This window comes from Bombina bombina, chromosome 11 (assembly GCF_027579735.1).
Source record: "Bombina bombina isolate aBomBom1 chromosome 11, aBomBom1.pri, whole genome shotgun sequence".
In the NCBI taxonomy this organism is placed as follows: domain Eukaryota; kingdom Metazoa; phylum Chordata; class Amphibia; order Anura; family Bombinatoridae; genus Bombina; species Bombina bombina.
In genome coordinates, this window is record NC_069509.1 from 41,715,776 (window position 1) to 41,734,234 (window position 18,459).

The window sequence follows — 18,459 nt, forward strand, 5'->3', positions numbered from 1 at the left end:
TTTTCTCTGATCTGTGTGCGCTCTCAGTGGCGGCTCCCCTTCTTTGCCCACTACATTCTTTAGCACAGAGATAGCTCATTACATTTACACAGCAGTGCTTACTGACTGAAACTGTCTTTAACAGTGTTAACCCTTTTGTAGACATTAAATATGTACTCTTCCCTGTGCATTATTATCTATAAGCAGATCCCATTCCTCAACACAATAATAGCAACAATAATAAAATGCATAGCCATTTAATATTTTCTAAGCACAGCACAATTTTATAGCAGTAAAAAACAAATAAGCAAAGCAAGCATCAGATATCAAACATGAGTTTCAGGTGGGTAACAAAACTCTATTATAGGAATGGATATGGAAAACTTTAACACACACGTGAGTCTCACTCACTGTGACAAAGCACTGACAACTTGCACGGGGAACTTAACTTAAAACCTTCCGTCAAATTGCATGCTAACTCTTATCTCTTGCGCGCTTATCACAGACAGGACTACAATACCTGTCGTAAACCAGCACAGGACTATTAACCTGGCTGGAGGGGTTATCACAACTGCCGGCAGGACTTTAACCTCCGCAAACCTGCGCCTCAACCGCAGGAACCCCTTAACCCTTTATCATATATTACCAACACCTATTACAAGACTAAATTTAGGTTCAGATTCACAGAGGGAAAGCATGGTAAAAACACTCATACTCACCGACTGCAAATCCCACAAACTGACACCAGAAACTGTAAGGTGTTGGTTTCATGGGGGGAATGTCAGGTCAGACCGAAGCCTCTGGCCCGCTGTACCACCTGAAGCAGATGTAGATTATCTGATAAGGATTCCTTTAGAATAGACTCAGACCACGCAGCAATGATCCAAAGCTATTCATGTTTATTGAACAGTGCAAGCATGTCTTATAGACTTCAGTAACAGCATATGGGGTTAAGGGGATGACACGTTATGGCCGCGTTAAACACAGTGTGATTCTGGAAATTCACTAGCTCATAAACAATATCGGATAGTCATAATAAACCATGCATCTGCGAAGACAACAAGGTCGCTGGACCATCTTGTTGATATAATATTCTTCTGGGCTTAAGGCCATGGAACTTCTACAAGGCTAACCGGCTAAGGAAAATACAATAACAAGCATATATTTCTCACTACAGAATGAACCATTATAATAAAGTCTAATCATTACAAAATGGATGCCAATCATTACAAGATGGATGCGAAAAGACAAAATGGCGCCCAAGAACAAGATGGCGCTAGTCAGGTTCACATTAACCCCTAACACATCCCTTTAAGAAAACATCTTTAGCAGTCGTTGGTAGCTCATGATCTATCACAAAATTATTGATTGTTGGAGAAATTCCTATACTTCTTTTTAGTGATTCTAAAATTGTTGTACCTATTTGGGTTCGCAGGATAATTTTCTTTTTTTAATGGGCATGAAACCCCAAAAAGTTATTTTATGAATCAGATAGATCATACAATTGTAAACAACTTCTCAATTGACTTCTATTTTCTAATTTGTTAAGGGATCAATCAGGATGCAAGTCACATGACTTGTAAGGGAGTGTGCAGCATAGTCATGTTATTTTCCTACTCAGTGTAAGGAAGTTTACTATGACCGCGTTCGGCAAGTGCTCCAAGCAAAATCAGAGCTTGCTTTTTAGTGTTTAGAGAAGACTTGAAAGCTCTGATGATGCAAGTCCTAGCATTTCCAGTGTGCTGGTAAAGCTGGGACTTTTCAGAGCAAGTTCAGATGCTTGGAAACATGGTAGTCTCCACGAGCAACATGTGTGTGTCTATATGTGTGTATATATATATATATATATAGATATATATATATATATATATATATACGTTGATTGGAGTAGCCGTGTTAGTCCAGAGATTTAGATATCAAAATAACAAGAGTATTGCATTGAGCAATGATACTTTTTTATTGGACTAACTATACATTTATAAGATGACAAGCTTTCGGAAGAATGTCTTTTGCTTTTTATATACACACGTGTTGCTCGTGGAGGCTGCCATGTTTACAATAATCCTATATTATAAAAGGCCAAGTGTGTTTGTCTGAAGCCGTCATGCGCAGTAGACACTGCGCGCGGACAAACACACCTGGCCTTCAGCTGCAGAGTAGTGCGCACTGCAGAAGCTGCCTGGTGGGGGCGTGACCGGCGTCGGGCGTGTCGTGATGGGGCGTGGCTGGTGGGCGTGGTAGGCGTGATGAGGGGGAGTGGCCGGCGGGTGTGATGAGGGGGCGTGGCTTCGCCGGAGCGTGCGAGAGGGACGTTGCCCGCGGGAGAGAACAAAACAGAGGAAGGAAGGAAAGAAAGCGAGCATAGAGAGGGGGGAAGAGCAAAAGAGGGAGAGAGAGAGCAAGAGAGTGGGAGAGAAAGAGGGGGAGAGAGAGGGGGAGAGAGAGCTCAAAAGAAAGGGGGGAGAGAGAGAGCTCAAAAGAGAGGGGGGAGAGAGAGCTTAAAAGAGAGGTGGGAGAGAGAGCGCAAAAGAGGGAGAGAGAGCGCAAAAGAGGGGGGGAGAGAGCGCAAGAGAGGGAGAGAGAGCTCACAAAAGAGGGGGAGAGAGAGAGCTCAAAAGAGAGGGGGGAGAGAGAGCGCAAAATAGAGGGGGAGAGAGAGCGCAAAAGAGAGGGGGGAGAGTTTAAAAGAGAGCGCAAAAGAGGGGGGAGAGAGCGCAAAAGAGAAGGGGGAGACAGAGTGCAAAAGAGGGAGAGAGAGAGCAAAAGAGTGAGAGAGAGAGAGCGCAAAAGAGAGTGGGAGAGAGCAAAAAAGAGGGGGAGAAAGCACAAGAGAGGGGGAGAGAGCGCAAAAAAGAGGGGGAGAGAGCGCTAAAAAGAGGGGGGAGAGAGCGCAAAAGAGTGGGGGGAGAGAGAGAGCTCAAAAGAGAGGGGGGGAGAGAGAGCTCAAAAGAGAGGGGGGGAGAGAGAGTTTAAAAGAGAGGGGGGAGAGAGAGTGCATAAAAGAGGGGGAGAGAGAGTGCAAAAGAGAGGGGGAGAGAGCGCAAAAGAGAAGGGGGAGAGAGCGCAAAAGAGAGTGCAAAAGAGGGGAAGAGAGAGCAAAAGAGAGGGGGAGAGAGAGAGCAAAAGAGAGGGGAAGAGAGAGCAAAAGAGAGGGGGGAGAGAGAGCAAAAGAGAGGGGGAGAGAGAGCAAAAGAGAGGGGGGAGAGAGAGAGAGAGCGCAAAAGAGGGGGGAGAGAGAGCAAAAGAGAGGGGGGGGAGAGAGAGAGCGCAAAAGAGGGGGGAGAGAGAGAGCAAAAGAGGGGGGGAGAGAGAGAGCAAAAGAGGGGGGAGAGAGCAAAATAGGGGAGAGAGAGCAAAAGAGGGCGAGAGAGAGCAAGAGGGGGGAGAGAGCAGATGAGGGGGGGGGGAAGAGTGAGAGTGAGCAAAAGAGGGGAGAGAGAGCAAAAGAGGTGGGAGAGAGAGATCAAAAGAGGGGGGAGAGAGAGAACAAGAGGGGAGAGAGAGAGCAAAAAAGGGGAGAGAGAGAGAGCAAAAGAGGGGGGAGAGTGCAAAATAAGGGGGAGAGAGAGAACTCAAAATAGAGGGGGGTAAAGAGAGAGAGCGCAAAAGAGAGGGGGGGAGAGAGAGGGAGCAAGGGTTGGAACCGCGGTACCTAAAAAATTGCCCCGTGTACACGGGCTTTAGGACTAGTATATATATAAATAGGTGTTCTCAATTTAATAAAACTTTCACAAATAAGGGTGCTTATAATAAACGTTTGCATGCGCAAAGGGATCTGCAGCACAATAATGGACTACATATATATATTACATATGTGAGACGCTTCTATTTGCATGCAATATTTCTAATACTTAAAAGGTAATAGAAATATTGCATGCATTGCAAATAGAAGCATCTCACATATGAATTATATTTGAGTACTCCATTATTGTGCAGCAGATCCCTTTGCACATGCAAACATTTTTTCTAAGCTCCCGTACTTGTGACGTCTCCTATAGCGCCACGTCATTGCTGGAGCAGATGTGCCCGGCGCTGGCTCTGAGCGCTTGCCGAACGCTGCCTATGAAACCTCATGAGATCTCTAATGCACAGCTGATGCTGATTGGCTATTGGTTTCCCCCCCCAACTTGCAGCTGGACAGCAGCTGAGGTAAAACTCTTCACACAGCACTTACTCTGGTGAGCAGAAGAAATTGTGAGGTAAAATATCTTCCTTTTTTACAGAGAGATATTCATGTGATATTTTCTTGTCAGATTTATACAGTTATGCTGCATTACTAGCAAGTGCTTTAGCATATGAGTATTATTATATCAATTTAAATGCACACATTAGTGTAAAAATAAATCCTTTTCATTACAACATTGTATTTTTTTTAAACAAAATCCCATATTTGTGTCATTTGTAGAAGTTAAACAAATGGTGTAAATGGATTTTGTTTAAAAAGAAAACGTTCTAGCATTTTAGCTTTACATTTATATGCCCCTTTAATAGATAGTGCCCAAGCAAAAGCAAGTACTGTATTATCTTAGAATAATTTTATGTCCCTGTATTTTGCTCCTAGTAATTGTGAAACATTACCTAGAAATCATTTATAGCAGTTGGAGTTAACCATTAACTAAAAAGAAAATAACCCTTTCACTACCTTTCACTTTAACTCCAGATTTAATATAATTATTGTATTATTTTAATCTACATGAGCATATGCAAATAGTCACATATGTTGTATATGTGCAAAAGAAATAACCACTATCTGTACAGCAGTCTTGTTCCAGATTTAATTTGCCCCTCCCCAGTCACATTGTATTTTCCTTTAAAAAATATGGAACGAAACTGAAAGTAAATCCCTGTAAAGCAAACGGCCTCCATATTCTGGGATAGAAGATGGAGCTGAACCTATTATTCGTGCTGCTGTTTCTACACCCTGCATGTGAGTTTAATGTAAAAGCGCTTGTGCATGGTACACAGGAGCAGTTAGTGCTGTGTGACACAGAGAACGGGACGGGCAGGTAGAAAGGAGCAGTGTGTGACTCATAGAGAACTGTATGGGCTGGATACGTGAATAGGATAATGCCCTGAGAGCTGGGAGTGTGAAATGGCTGCTCTGTGTCTGCTGGGAAATAGCTTGTGAGAATGTGAGCACACAACGGTTATATAGAGAGAGAAGTGTTAGAATTGATAGGAGACAAAAGCTTATCCTTAGGAAAGTGACAGCCAAATAGCCAGGCTACTGCTCACTGCTCACACAAGGGAGGAGAACATAACCCCTCCCCTTTTAAGAGATCTTGTTTTTTGGAAAAATGCTTAGCTGCATATTAATGTGAGCAGAAACGTTATTTTATTATTATTGATATTATATTGCATTTTATTATACACTATATATATATGTGTGTGTGTGTGTGTGTGTGTGTGAGAGATAGATAAATGTGTGTGTGATATCTATCTCACACACACTCACACACATATATATATATATATATATATATATATATATATATATATATATATATATATATATACACACACAGGTGGCCGTCGGTTTACAACGGTTCAATTTGCGCCGTTTCAGAATAACAACCTTTTTTTCCAGTCATGTGACTGCTATTGAAAAGCATTGAAAAGCAGTGCATTGATTAAAATAGCCAGTAGGTGGAGCTGTCCGCTTGTAGCTTGCAAGCTAAAATTAATCAGTATAACTAGACCTGAGCTATCGAGCAGCTTTGATAGGAACAAGATCTTCCTGTCTATAAATCACTCCAGATTGGAATGCATAAAAAAGAATTGTTTGCAGAAAAATGCAAGTAAAGTCTGTGTTGTGTGATTATTTTATTAGGTTTATAATGCTGTTTAGCAAATGTTTTTATTCATTCAACTTAGTTTAATTATATATTCTGTGTTGTGTGATTATTTTATTAGGTTTATAATGCTGTTTAGCATTTAAAGTCTTCATTTCAAAGCTTTAAAAATAGTGTATTAGGTGTTACTTATGACAATATTGAGAGGGGCCTGGAACCTAACTCCTTCACTTCCCATTGACTTACATTATAAACTGGGTTTCAATTGACAACAGTTTCAATTTACAACCATTCCTTCTGGAACCTTACCCCGGTGTTAAATGAGGGCTACCTATATATATATAGTGTGTGTAAAATCTAAAGGGTTTAGCTTTCTAAATTATTAGGTTGTATATATATATATATATATATATATATATAATTATAGTGTTATTATTTTATGATAAAATAATGTTTTAAGGATACTTTCATGTAAAAATATGTTTCATTCTTAATGATTTTGATTTATGATTTTTTTTTTACTTTTTAATAACAATTATCCTTATATATTTGTTGGTGCAGGATATTAGTATTTTATTTAATGGTTTTAAGGTCATACTCCTAAAAAATACATTAAACAAAAAATACATTCTAGATAATATACTGATTGATTTTATTTTTAGAGCACGTCATTTTAAAACTATAGACCCATAAAGGGGTTAAAGGGACATTCCGGTCAACATTTAAATGCACATAGATGAATTATATTTGGATAGAAACGAATTTGCAATATACAGTACATGAATTGGCAACAATGCTTCTAGTAAAAGTTATCACTGTTTTAGTGTAAACATTTTTTCTCTGCACATGCATGTGAAGCATAGCTTGATATTCTCAGTGCACCAGCATTTTAAATAATGCAGCTGCTCAGAACACCAGTGGGACTTGTATCATGTCAGCAATTAACAATTGGAGTCATTACCAAATGGAACAACTACCTTAGACTCTCTAAACAAGTGCTGCATTTAAAATGCTGGTGCACAGTGCTTACTTATATACACTTTTGAAACAGCTATAGCTTTTATTAGAAACATTTGTGCTAATACATGTGTAATACAAAAATGCTTCTATTCAAAACTGAAATGCATCCATGTGGATTCTAATTTTGGAATGTCCCTGTAAACACACAGTAGAAGTGTTGCTCGGGTCCCAAACAGAAACTGCTGCTTATCCAATCAGCAGCGCTAGATGCACAGCTGAGTTGTGTGACTAGCTCTGCTTTGTGGGGGTTAAACACACAGTACTGCAGGGTCCATAAAGCTGTAACAAATTAGAGCATGTCATTTTTTGGCTATTACGGACAGTTAATCCTTTGTGCTGAAGCCAGTAAGGGACAGTTATAAATGAGCTAATACGAATCAAGCTCTCAGGGTTTTAGATTCCATTGTTTTTTTTTTTGTAATTTGTTTGCTCTCATTTTTAATTTTAAGACTATCGACCCTAGAGTACTGTTTGTTTATCACTCGCAAAGGGGTTAAACTGAAATTCTGCTCAATTTAATCAGCAGCACTGGTTGCACGAATAAGCTGTGCAACTAGTGCTGCTGATTGGATCAGGGGTGGTTTCTGCTCGGGACCCCACAGCACTCTGCGGGTCTTGAGCGGTACTTCTACTGTGTGTTTAACACTTTTCCCGGGGTTAAACACATAGTAGTGCAGGGTTGATAGCCTTAAAGGGACACAAAACAAAAAAAATATTTCATGACTCAGATCATACAATTCCTAATTTACTCCTTTTATACTTTTTCTTTGTTCTCTTGCTATCTTTATTAAAAAAAAACAGGAATGTAAGCATAGGAGCTGGCCCATTTTTTTTATTCAGTACCTGGGTAGCGCTTGCTGATTGGTGGTTACATTTAGGCACCAATCAGCAGGCACTACCCAGGTGCTGAACCAAAAAATGGGCCGGCTCCTATACTTACATTTCTGCTTTTTCAAATAAAGATAGCAAGAGAAAGAAGAAAAATTATAATAGGAGTATCAGCATACTAATTGATGCAAATACACTACTCACTTGTTTGTCTATCAGTCAGACTAGTGCACAAGAGCAAACTCACCAATCATATTCTACAAATGCTCCAAACTTGCTGCCCAGGGATGCCCATCTGCATTTTAAAAAGGCTAAAGGAACCTTTTAAGGGACATAAACATCTTGTAATTACAAAACTGTTCTGTAGTATTGAAATAATTATGCTTGTCATCCAAGGGCTAGATTAAAAGTGCAGCACTATCATTAGTGCAAGGAGCATAAACGCGATCGCGAGATTTCAGCTTTCTTTACATAATCCAAGTGGCTCGCTGTTAAAATTTCCCCAAATTCGTTTGCCTGAACTCGTGGTAATTTACGCTTCCCATATTTTCTAGTGTAGAGCAGTAATATGAGACTGCGCAAGGGCAAACATACCTGGCCGTAAGAAGCAGGTTCCAGCGATTGGTAGGAGACTGCGAGCGTGCTGCGAGGTTCAGTAGTGGAGGGATGCGGGTGGGCGGATCATCACTGGAGGGGTGCGGGAGCGGGATGAGGGAGAGGTGATTTTGGCCCGTGTAACAGGCTTTAAGGGCTAGATTTATCAAAGCTGAGGCATACAGGGGCACGTATACGCGCCCCTGTACGCCTCAACTCGCCTGTGCCGGGACGAAATTACCCGCAGGTAATCAACATTGCACACAAGTGCAGTTTTGCGTTCTCATGCAATCCCGCCCCCTGCCCGCGCTGTCAATCTTCTTGGTTGGACTCGACCGCGGAGATGGAATTTCAACACTTTAGAGGTGGCGAAGAGGTTAAGGAAGCGGCGGTCTAGTGACCGCTGCTTGATAAATTACGGCGAGCAAGTTCTTGTGAGAACTTGCAGCCGTAGCTCTTTGGTAAATCGAGCCCTATGACTAGTTTTATAATATTGCACTGTAGCAAACGTGTTGTATATTAATATCTACATATCTACACAGATTTATATTATATATATTAATATTACTATGGAACACTCTTCCTAAAGTTCGATCGCAATATCATAAAATCTGAATATTACAAAAGCGATATCGTGATTGCAATATTGGGAAATATGAAAACGCAAAATCTTCCTTCTCTAACCTTTCCAGGCACATTGCAACAGAAATTCCTGAATCAGAAAGAACTCACAACACAAACTCAGTGAAATGATTTCTAATATTGTTCTCCACAGTACTTATGGAGAACTTAAGTGCACAAATTTGTAGGAGGACTTTAAGTTATCTTTTTGCATTCCTGTGCGCATAGGCGAACGTGAACAGAGTAGGAGAATTTTATAGTCAAACTTGCCCAATTTTAGGTGCATTTTTAAATGATAAATAAGGGCATTCATTTTTGTGTAATTAATGGAGGTTCTACAAAAAGGATTCAAATTGCACTTCTAAAGCTTCCTAAAACATCCTTGTTGACATGCTATTGGTCCAAATTTTATAGACATAGCAAGTTGTGCTTATACATTGTATAAACAGCAAGATAGGAGGGCTCTTAACAAGCTAACGTTTAAAACAAACAACAAATTTATTAAAGCACTATGGCCTAGATTACGTATGGAGTGCAAAACATGATATTTGCGCTCCACTCAGTAATACCAGTGCACGCAAATATGCGCTGGTATTACAAGTTAGGCACAATGCGAACACCTTGAGCTTGCTTCTCATGCTGTAAGACACGGCAAAGCACCTAGTGCAGCGTAGGGGATAAGTTGTGCAACGTTGGGCAGCAAATTAAAAAGATATATGTACTGTATATAAGCATATACTTATTAACCTTGAAAACACAGACCCCATTCACCGCTATGTAAAGGCACTTTTCAGTGCTTTTTTCTAACAATCCACATCCCCTCACTTTAACCCCTTATAACTGCTTTGTGCAGTTTTTTAAATAAATAAATAAACCTAATATTTTTTTTTATTTAAAGTAAGGAACTGTACACTTTATTTGGGGGGCAATTGGGGCACATTTTTTTTAATTAACCAGAGGTCTGACCTCTAGTTAATTGTGCAAAGTGCTCCCATTAACCCCTTAACAACCAAGGACGTGTCAGGGACGTCCTACAAAAAGTGTCAGTTAAGGACCAAGGACATGCCTGACACGTCCTCTGGGGTTTCAAGTGCTGGAAGCGATTGTGATCTCTTCCAGACGCTTGCAGGGTATTGCAGCAATGCTTCAATATTGAGGCATCGTGCAATACCCTTTTTAAGCACACCGATGCCGAGAGTTTGTGATCCTAAAGTTTGTCAAAAAGTTAACAAATTTTTTTTTTGATCGCATTTGGCGGTGAAATGGTGGCATGAAATATACCAAAATGAGCCTAGATCAATACCTTGGTTGGTCTACTAAAAAAATATCACATGTTAAGGGATATTAAGGGATTCCTGACAGATATCAGTGTTACAATGTATCTATCGCTAATTTTGAAAAAAAAAAAAAGGTTTGGAAATAGAAAAGTGCTACTTGTATTTATGTTTAACAAAAGGGGAGAATCAGCGCAAATTTCTACCAATGCCAAGTATAGGAAGGAACCCTCCAAAAAGAACCCCAAGGGAAACAGGAATATAGTCAAAAGATATACTGGCGCTAAAAAGCTGTGGTAAGTGATCTATAAACAGACGAGTTATCTCAAAACAATTTGGAAGTTAAAAAATAATAATTTAATAAATAACAGAATAAAACAATATAGTGCACATGTACAAATATAATAACTATAAATGAGGTGTATACTATATAGTGCAATAAATATGTATATAGTATGCAATGTAAAATTATCTATATCAATGTGCTCCTAGTTTGGACACCTAACCTCTAAAGATGAGCTTGTTGAAAGCAAATTACAGAAGAGTTGTGTGCATTAAATATCTCAAAACACAAGAATATATACATTTCTTAAATCACAGGAATATATATAATCTAAAATAGAGATAAAAACATAGAAACCATAAATATTACATAAATAACTTCTGGACGTCCAGTGTAGCATATAAAATCTTCAAACGTTTAAAAAGATCTGTAGAAATACCAAAAAACGTAAAAGGCAATATTTGTACACAAGTTGTACAAAAAATAGATAGCTATAGGAATACACGCTATTGATAGTCTGGAAGTAGCGTGAGTCTAAATTCAACGGATTAAACTCTCATATGCAGGTGATCGTGCTCTATGAGTATTGGATCACACTGTACTCCATATGAGAGTGGTACCTTTAAGAATCGGCCAGTATAGAGGAGTCCCTGGAGGCGTAAATGTCAGTAGAACCTCATCACCTTCCGCAGTCTTTTCTGTGTCCGGTGTAGCTCAATAGAGCCTATTCTCCTTCTACAGTTGTTCTGATCCACGTGTGCTGCTGATGTCGCAGCTTCCGTTCTCAGCTGTTGCTTGCGTTGGTATGCCGAGCAGCTGATGTCCCGGTGTTGGTTTCAATTTGCGTATTGCGGCTGACGTATTTGTTCACGTCACCAACTTCGTAGCTTCTTTTGAATGGTTCTTACTGGAGTCTTTGTAGTTAATATCAGTTGTTTATTAAGTGTGGGCTCCTTCACTCGCTCTGTTCCTCTGTTTCAGATGACACAGTATGCTTTGGAGTAATAGGTGCCTTTAGTCTCTGGTAGTATTATCGATGATAGGTTAACACTTTCGACGCGTTTCTCCCCTCACTTGGGGCTTTTTCAAGAAGTCTTCTATGCTATTCAGAAATGTATTGCATACAATTAGATACAATTTAAATGTAACATTGAAACATAAAACTGAGCTATAAAATAAAGTTTGGATAGTCTCTAGACTCAATAGATATTCTTTTCGTTAGACCTTATAGTTAGAAACCAATCACGCAAACACCACCTTGCTATAAAAGCAAATGTAAAAATAGAGGTCAGAGTACTGAAAAGTTGTATCCACTTTGGTGTGCTGCCATGTAACACCGTATTAGCAGAGTCAATGATATCCAAATGACAGGGAATATCTCACATAGGAATAAAGATTGTCCCCAAGCATATCCCTAACAAGCAATAGAGTGACTTATAGGACCAAAAAAAATAGCAACATTTTCTCCTGTTGAAGCAGATTTAAGAGCTATAAAGGACCAGCAGTAGATATGCATGATAGCAAGACAATGCAATACAACTTAGTCTAAACTTCAAATGAGTAGTAGGTTTTTTTTCTGACAAATTTCAAAGTTATGTCTATTTCCACTCCCACTGCATCATGTGACAGCCATCAGCCAATCACAAATGCATATACAAATATTCTGTGAATTCATGCACATGCTCAGTAGCAGCTGGTGACTCAAAAAGTGTAAATATAAAACGTCTGTGCACATTTTGTTAATGGAAGTAATTTGGAAAGTTAATTAAAATTGCTTCTCTATCTGAATCATGAACGTTTAATTTTGACTTGAGTGTCGCTTTATTGAGTTTTGTCATGAGTCTTTAGTTATATTGTTAGGTTCACAGCAGTCAGCCGTGCTCATTGTCACGTGACTGTTTACGTCACTCCAAATCTGATACTTCACTTGTGTGCTTTAGCTGGGGTTTCCCTTCTTTATTCCTAAGCGGTTTCTCATTGCTCTCTTATTTTCTGCCCAATCTCCATGTACTTAGTGTAGTAAACACGCATGTCCCAGGGCTTACTCTCACTTTATTGCTATCTCTCTCTTACTCTCACTTTATCGCTCTCTCTCTCTTACTCTCACTGTATTGCTATCTCTCTTACTCTCACTTTATTGCTATCTCTCATACTCTCACTTTATTGCTATCTCTCATACTCTCACTTTATTGCTATCTCTCTCTTACTCTCACTTTATCGCTCTCTCTCACTCTTACTCTCATTTTATTGCTCTTTCTCTCTCTCTCACTTTATCGCTCTCTCTCTCTTACACTCTCTCTCTATCTCTCTCTCTCTCTTACACACTCTCTCTCTCTCTCTCTCTCTTACACTCTCTCACTTTATCGCTCGCTCTCTTTCTCTCTCACTTTATCGCTCTCTCTCTCTCTTACTCTCTCTTACTCTTACTTTATCTCTCTCTCTCTCTCTTACTCTCACTTTATCTATCTCTCTCTCTCTTACTCTCACTTTATCACTCTCTCTCTCTCTCTCTCTCTTACTCTCACTTTATCGCTCTCTCTCTCTCTTACTCTCACTTTATCTCTCTCGCTCTCATTTCTGCTTAACATCACATAACATTTGCAAGGATAGTTAACTGCAACATAGCTGCCAAACATTAATAGGTGTAGGACCAATTTGAAAATAACTGTCAGATTTATAGATCATCACATAATAAACTGTTCACTGACCCCTAGGTGTAAAGCTAATAATGCTAGCCAATACAAATATATGACCTAGCATCAGGGTCGGCTCCAAGGGGGGGGGGGGCATTGTGGGGCAATGCCCACCCAAATGGAATGCTCTGCCACTTTTGAGGCGTCAATAGAAGCCGATAGCCATTTATAGACTTATATTTATATGATACAATCATATTCGTATAGGTTCACAGTACATAGGTTGTATTAAGTAGTCCGATATCCGTTAGTTATTGGGAAACAGGTATAGCTAAATCTAATCTACAAAATTACCAGTACCTGAAAACCTAGTATCCTCACTGCTATTGCAAACAAAGGGGTTAAATGCATTGGGGGATTTGGGGTGCATGGCTGTTTAGGAGACATGATTGAGATTTGAGAATGAGTTTAAGGGTTTTGGATCATGGTGATTAAGGGGTGAATTGTTTTTAAGGAGCTATTGCACTGGGGGTCTCAAGTTTAATGGCTCTGTTTTAGTGCACTGCATAGGATTTAGACTTCATTCTTTTACCTAGTGATTTAGCACATATTCTCCAAATGTTAATAGTGAGGGATAAGCCAGCCAGAAGCTACACTTTCCTGCAGAATATGTAGGTCTGCCCTTATTTTGACTCTCATACATGCTTTGTAAATGCGTGTCCCCTCGTGAAAACAAAATGCCCCCCCCCATTTAATTCGTTCTGGAGCTGACCCCACCTAGCATACTATTATAGCTATATGATGAGGCCTGAACCCACGAGGATACAGAAATAACCGCTATGGTAGGAAACTTGTGCATAGATACATGGAGGGTGAGATGTGGAGCTACCGAGCACTTGGGAGGCACTGGGATTAAAAAATAAAACGTCCAGCCGCCATTTTGTATAACATCTAACAACACGTGGCCCCTAATACCCTGAGTCACATAATGAACAGTAAGGCTGAATGTAGGTGCATTACAAGAGAAACATATGTTAACACTTATTGTGAACTACAGCAAATGTAATGATATTATCACCCCTTAAAGGTACATGACTCATCACCTTAAGCATACACAGATAGCCTGAAGATAGGTTACGATCTCAGAACTACAGTTGGAGACAATATATCAGTTAAGGAAGAAAAGTAGTTTCTGCTAGCAGCTTTTGAAATCAGTGACTTTTGGATATCAACTTTATTATATTTTTATACTCCATACTGACTAACCTGATATAACTAAGTGGCAATTTATTTCTAACACAACAATCAGTATGTCTCCCAAAAAAGGCAGCAAGCCAGAAAAATCAGCTAAGAAGCAGGCTACTGCCAATCCCTCGGTAAACAATTTTTTTTAAACATCTAGATACACCAGCCAAGACGTTGATAACTCCACGCGACACCAGAGCGGATGTCTCTTCTGCCTCATCAGAATCAGAGGGAAAGTGCCCAGATTCTGCAATCTCAGTCCCTAGGGCCCCATTGGACTCCTTACCCTCTAAGAAAGACTTTTCTACTCTAATATGCCACGTAAAACAATGTATCAGGGAGGAGATCTCTGAGATCAAAAAAGACCTCTCGGATATGGGTCAAAGGGTAGAAAAATTAGAAGATAACACTGAACTTACTCACTCAAACATAACATTTCTCAGGTCTAAGGTTGCATCCCAAGATGACTTACTTTTACAAATGGAGAACAAACTAGACGATTTCGAAAATCGAAGCTGTCGCAGCAATATTAGAATCAGGGGAATCCCGGAAACTATACCAACGACAGAGCTGGAAGACTATCTACAAGGTCTCTTTACATCCATTATTGGAATTGACTCCGAAGCCACCATAGCTCTGGACAGATTCCACAGGGCATTGCGGGCAAAGCCTCTGGGAGATCAACCTCCAAGGGATGTCATTGTTAAAATTACAAGCTACCAGATCAAGGAAGAGATAATGAAGGAAGCAAGCAGAAATACCCACTTAAGTTCAGAACTGAATCTATCCAATTATACGAAGATTTGACTCCAAGAACCCTGCAGAAAAGATGGGAATTCAAGCATTTCACCGCCAAACTAAGACAGCGCAACATACCATATAGATGTGGTCATCCATTTAATTTGCAAATACCATGGAAAGGTAGAAGATTAATATGCAGCACTACAGAGGACATACAACGGGTCTGTAAAGATCTAGAAATCACGCCTCCACCACCGCGAGATGAGATTCGTGGAGCGGAGGCGGAGGGGTCCCGCTCTGCACCACCACTTCCCCAAAGAGCTGAATGGAGGAAGGTCCCAGCAAAGACTGCTAATAAAGAAACCCAGGGTACTGGACATACAGCCACCTTGGGAAAGTGAACTTTTTTGGGACAGTAATTGAAATATGTCTGCTTGATGGTAGATGTTGTTTGATGCAGCTGCACCCCTGGTTTGGGGGGCTCGCCTGTCCTGGCTTACCCCGGATTTTTAAGATGGTGGTGGGTCGTGGCAGGTAGAGCTCAATGAATGAAGCCGGAGACGGGGACGCTTGCCAGCTGACAGCAATGGTGCACCTGCAAGAAGCGCGGTATGAGGTAAAGTACTTAATTCATGATTGTATACTGTTCCGCTGGCTGTTGTAAGTTCATATTGTATTGATTTCCGTTGTGTGGAGACTTGATACGTGTAATATATACAATGTAAATTGTGGATATTTCCCTAGTTCAGTTTGTGAAGCAAAGTTTCAGGTATATCTTTTTACATAGCATTCGGTATACTACATGCATATAGTTTGAGATAAAATTTTGATGCCCTTTAGGGGTTTGTGTTCCCCCTTTAAAGAATACTATTTTTTGTTCTTCTTACTCGCACCAGTTGTGCATTGACCACATTGTTTGTATTCCGTTTTGTTTGTTTTTTTATACACTGCCATTGGGTATACCTTAGTTTGAAGATTGTAAGTTGCGCTAGAAATCAACTCATAGAAAACTTATCACAGTTATACAAGCTCAGGAGTCACACACTAGAACCCAGCATACAAGATGACAAATTTTAACACACAAACTATACAATTTATCACCCAAAATGTGAAGGGATTTAATTGTCCTAATAAGAGGGCTATGGCTATTCGAGATCTCTGTAGGAGAGGGGGGAAATTCTATTATTGCAAGAAACGCATTTTAGAATCGGTGGAGTACCTAGGTATTTTTCCTCTCAATATCCACAACACTTCCACAACACGAATACCAATAAAAAAACTAATGGTGTTATTATATTGATACACAAGTCAACCCCATTTAAACTTCAACAAATAGACAGAGATAAGGAGGGAAGATATTTGGGTATAATGGGCTTGATGTTTGGCAAACCAGTGACCATTGTAAATTTATGTTCCCAATACGGGACAGGATCGTTTTTTTTCTCGCTTTTCCCATAGAATCGCTGATCTAACTAAAGGCCCTTTGATTGTCGCAGGGGACCTCATTATTCCCTTAGTACCTGATTTAGATAGCTCCAACCACACTACTCGACAAAACCAAAAAACACTCTATTCTATATGGAGGGATATTAGGGCACTGACGCCTCACGATGCATGGAGATACACACATCCACAAATAAGAGATTATACATTTTTCTCGAACCCACAAAAAAGCTACTCAAGACTAGACTGACTACATTTTGGTGGACCATATTGTTTATCATTAGTCAAATATGTCAATATCAAACACACGGTGTGGTCAGACAACTCGTTAGTGGAATGCAAGTTGGCATGGCCCTCTGCCCCTCTCAAACCTTTCTCATGGCGATTAGATAATTCACTATTGGCCGATCCAAAAGTGGTGGAGTCATTCGCTGAGCATTTAGACACCTACTTCACTCTCAATAGCACACCAGACATTAGCCCCACAATACAATGGGAGGCACATAAAGCCTATATCAGAGGCGAATTTATCAAACTCAAAGCCTTTAAACGTAAACAATCTCTTAAAGAATACATCAAATTAGCACAAGAGGTGTCCGAAGCTGACCTAATAATGAAACTTCACCCCGAGGACCGGGTATTAGCTACAGCTCTTCAGGAAAAAAGGGAAAATCTAAATAAATACTTACAAATTGAATCACAGAGACACCAACTATATATAAAACAAAAATACTATGGCAAGGGAAAACTCTTGGCTGGGCATTAAAAAAACATACATCCATTCCCTCAACTCAACACATAACACCACAATAGAAGACACGAAATCTATTGGAGACTCCTTTAAAAAGTATTATCATAGACTCTATAATCTATTCCCCAATAGATCGCCTATATCACATCAGTTAAAATGCGAAAAATACTTGGATACTATAAATCTTCCCAAACTTACTGATAATGAGGCATCCCTGTTGGAGGCCCCAGTCTCCAGTAGGGAGATACTGGAAGCCATAAAAGTGTCAGGGATTTATCTCTTCTCACGCTGTACCTTTAAGAATGTGAACTCACTAGCCCTATTTAAGGCTCCTCCCAACAGAACTCATTGCTTGGTAATTTGTTGCTCAGTGACAAGCTGCTTCTGAAGAGACCTAGCCGTTTATACAACTTTGTATTTCAACTTATTGCTTTCTAAACTCACCCTGAGTTTCTGCCTACTTGAATCAACCTGCAGATGCTCTTTTGTGCCTGAAGATTTTCTCCGTTTATTCAGTCAGAGATTTCTCAGTCTCTCTCCTGTATTGAGGTTGCTCCCTGCAGCGTGTGACGTCACGTCCGACATTCTCCCGCCGCGGTTCTCTGCCAGGCTCACTGTGATACCCCTGGGACTTGTTGCTGTCTGGTAACAGTATTGCTCTGCTCAATTGTCATCTCCAGTATTACCGGTCTGTATATATTGCATTGTATGAACTGTGTGTATTGCTGCAACTTCATTACACTTAAGCTTACTATATATTATTTGTGAAACTCTCACTTGCTGGATATTCATATTCGCTTCAGATATCAAACATGCATTAAACTTTTACTGCTACTTACCAACTTGCAAACAAATAACTGTGACAAAGATTCATACAGCTACCATCATTCATTAACGGACTGCCTAAGCATACTTCAATCTTTATAACAATTAACCTCCATTCTGCTTGAAATGAACTGTTTGCTTTAACTTTAACTTTATCTGTTTCATGAGATAAACACAGCTTATTATACTCTGATTAAACAAGTTTGGAAATAACTAATATTCATTATCAAAGTATGGTTTACAAAATGCCCACAGCTTGATTAATTTAGATAACAAAGTACTGTGTGAATCTCAGCGTGTTTGCTAAAGCCTGCTGCATAAACTATTTCCACTGCTTGTGTGTGTGTATCAAGGCACCTGCACTAATTAACTCTTTCACTACTGTTGAAATTACATTCCTATAAGATTTACTCTCTTTTCTGCTGCAAGC

The 18,459-nt window shown here is 39.8% G+C and overlaps 1 protein-coding gene across 1 annotated transcript in view; it reads left to right on the plus strand.

Moving 5' to 3' along the window:
- The first annotated feature begins 4,823 nt into the window (after nucleotides 1–4,823).
- LOC128641937 (uncharacterized) overlaps nucleotides 4,824–18,459 on the plus strand; it is a 469,590-nt gene continuing 455,954 nt past the window's right edge. The window contains exon 1 of the mRNA XM_053694531.1: nucleotides 4,824–4,906. Coding sequence (XP_053550506.1) covers nucleotides 4,861–4,906 — 46 coding nt within the window. The 5' untranslated portion in view covers nucleotides 4,824–4,860. The remainder of the gene's footprint in view (nucleotides 4,907–18,459) is intronic.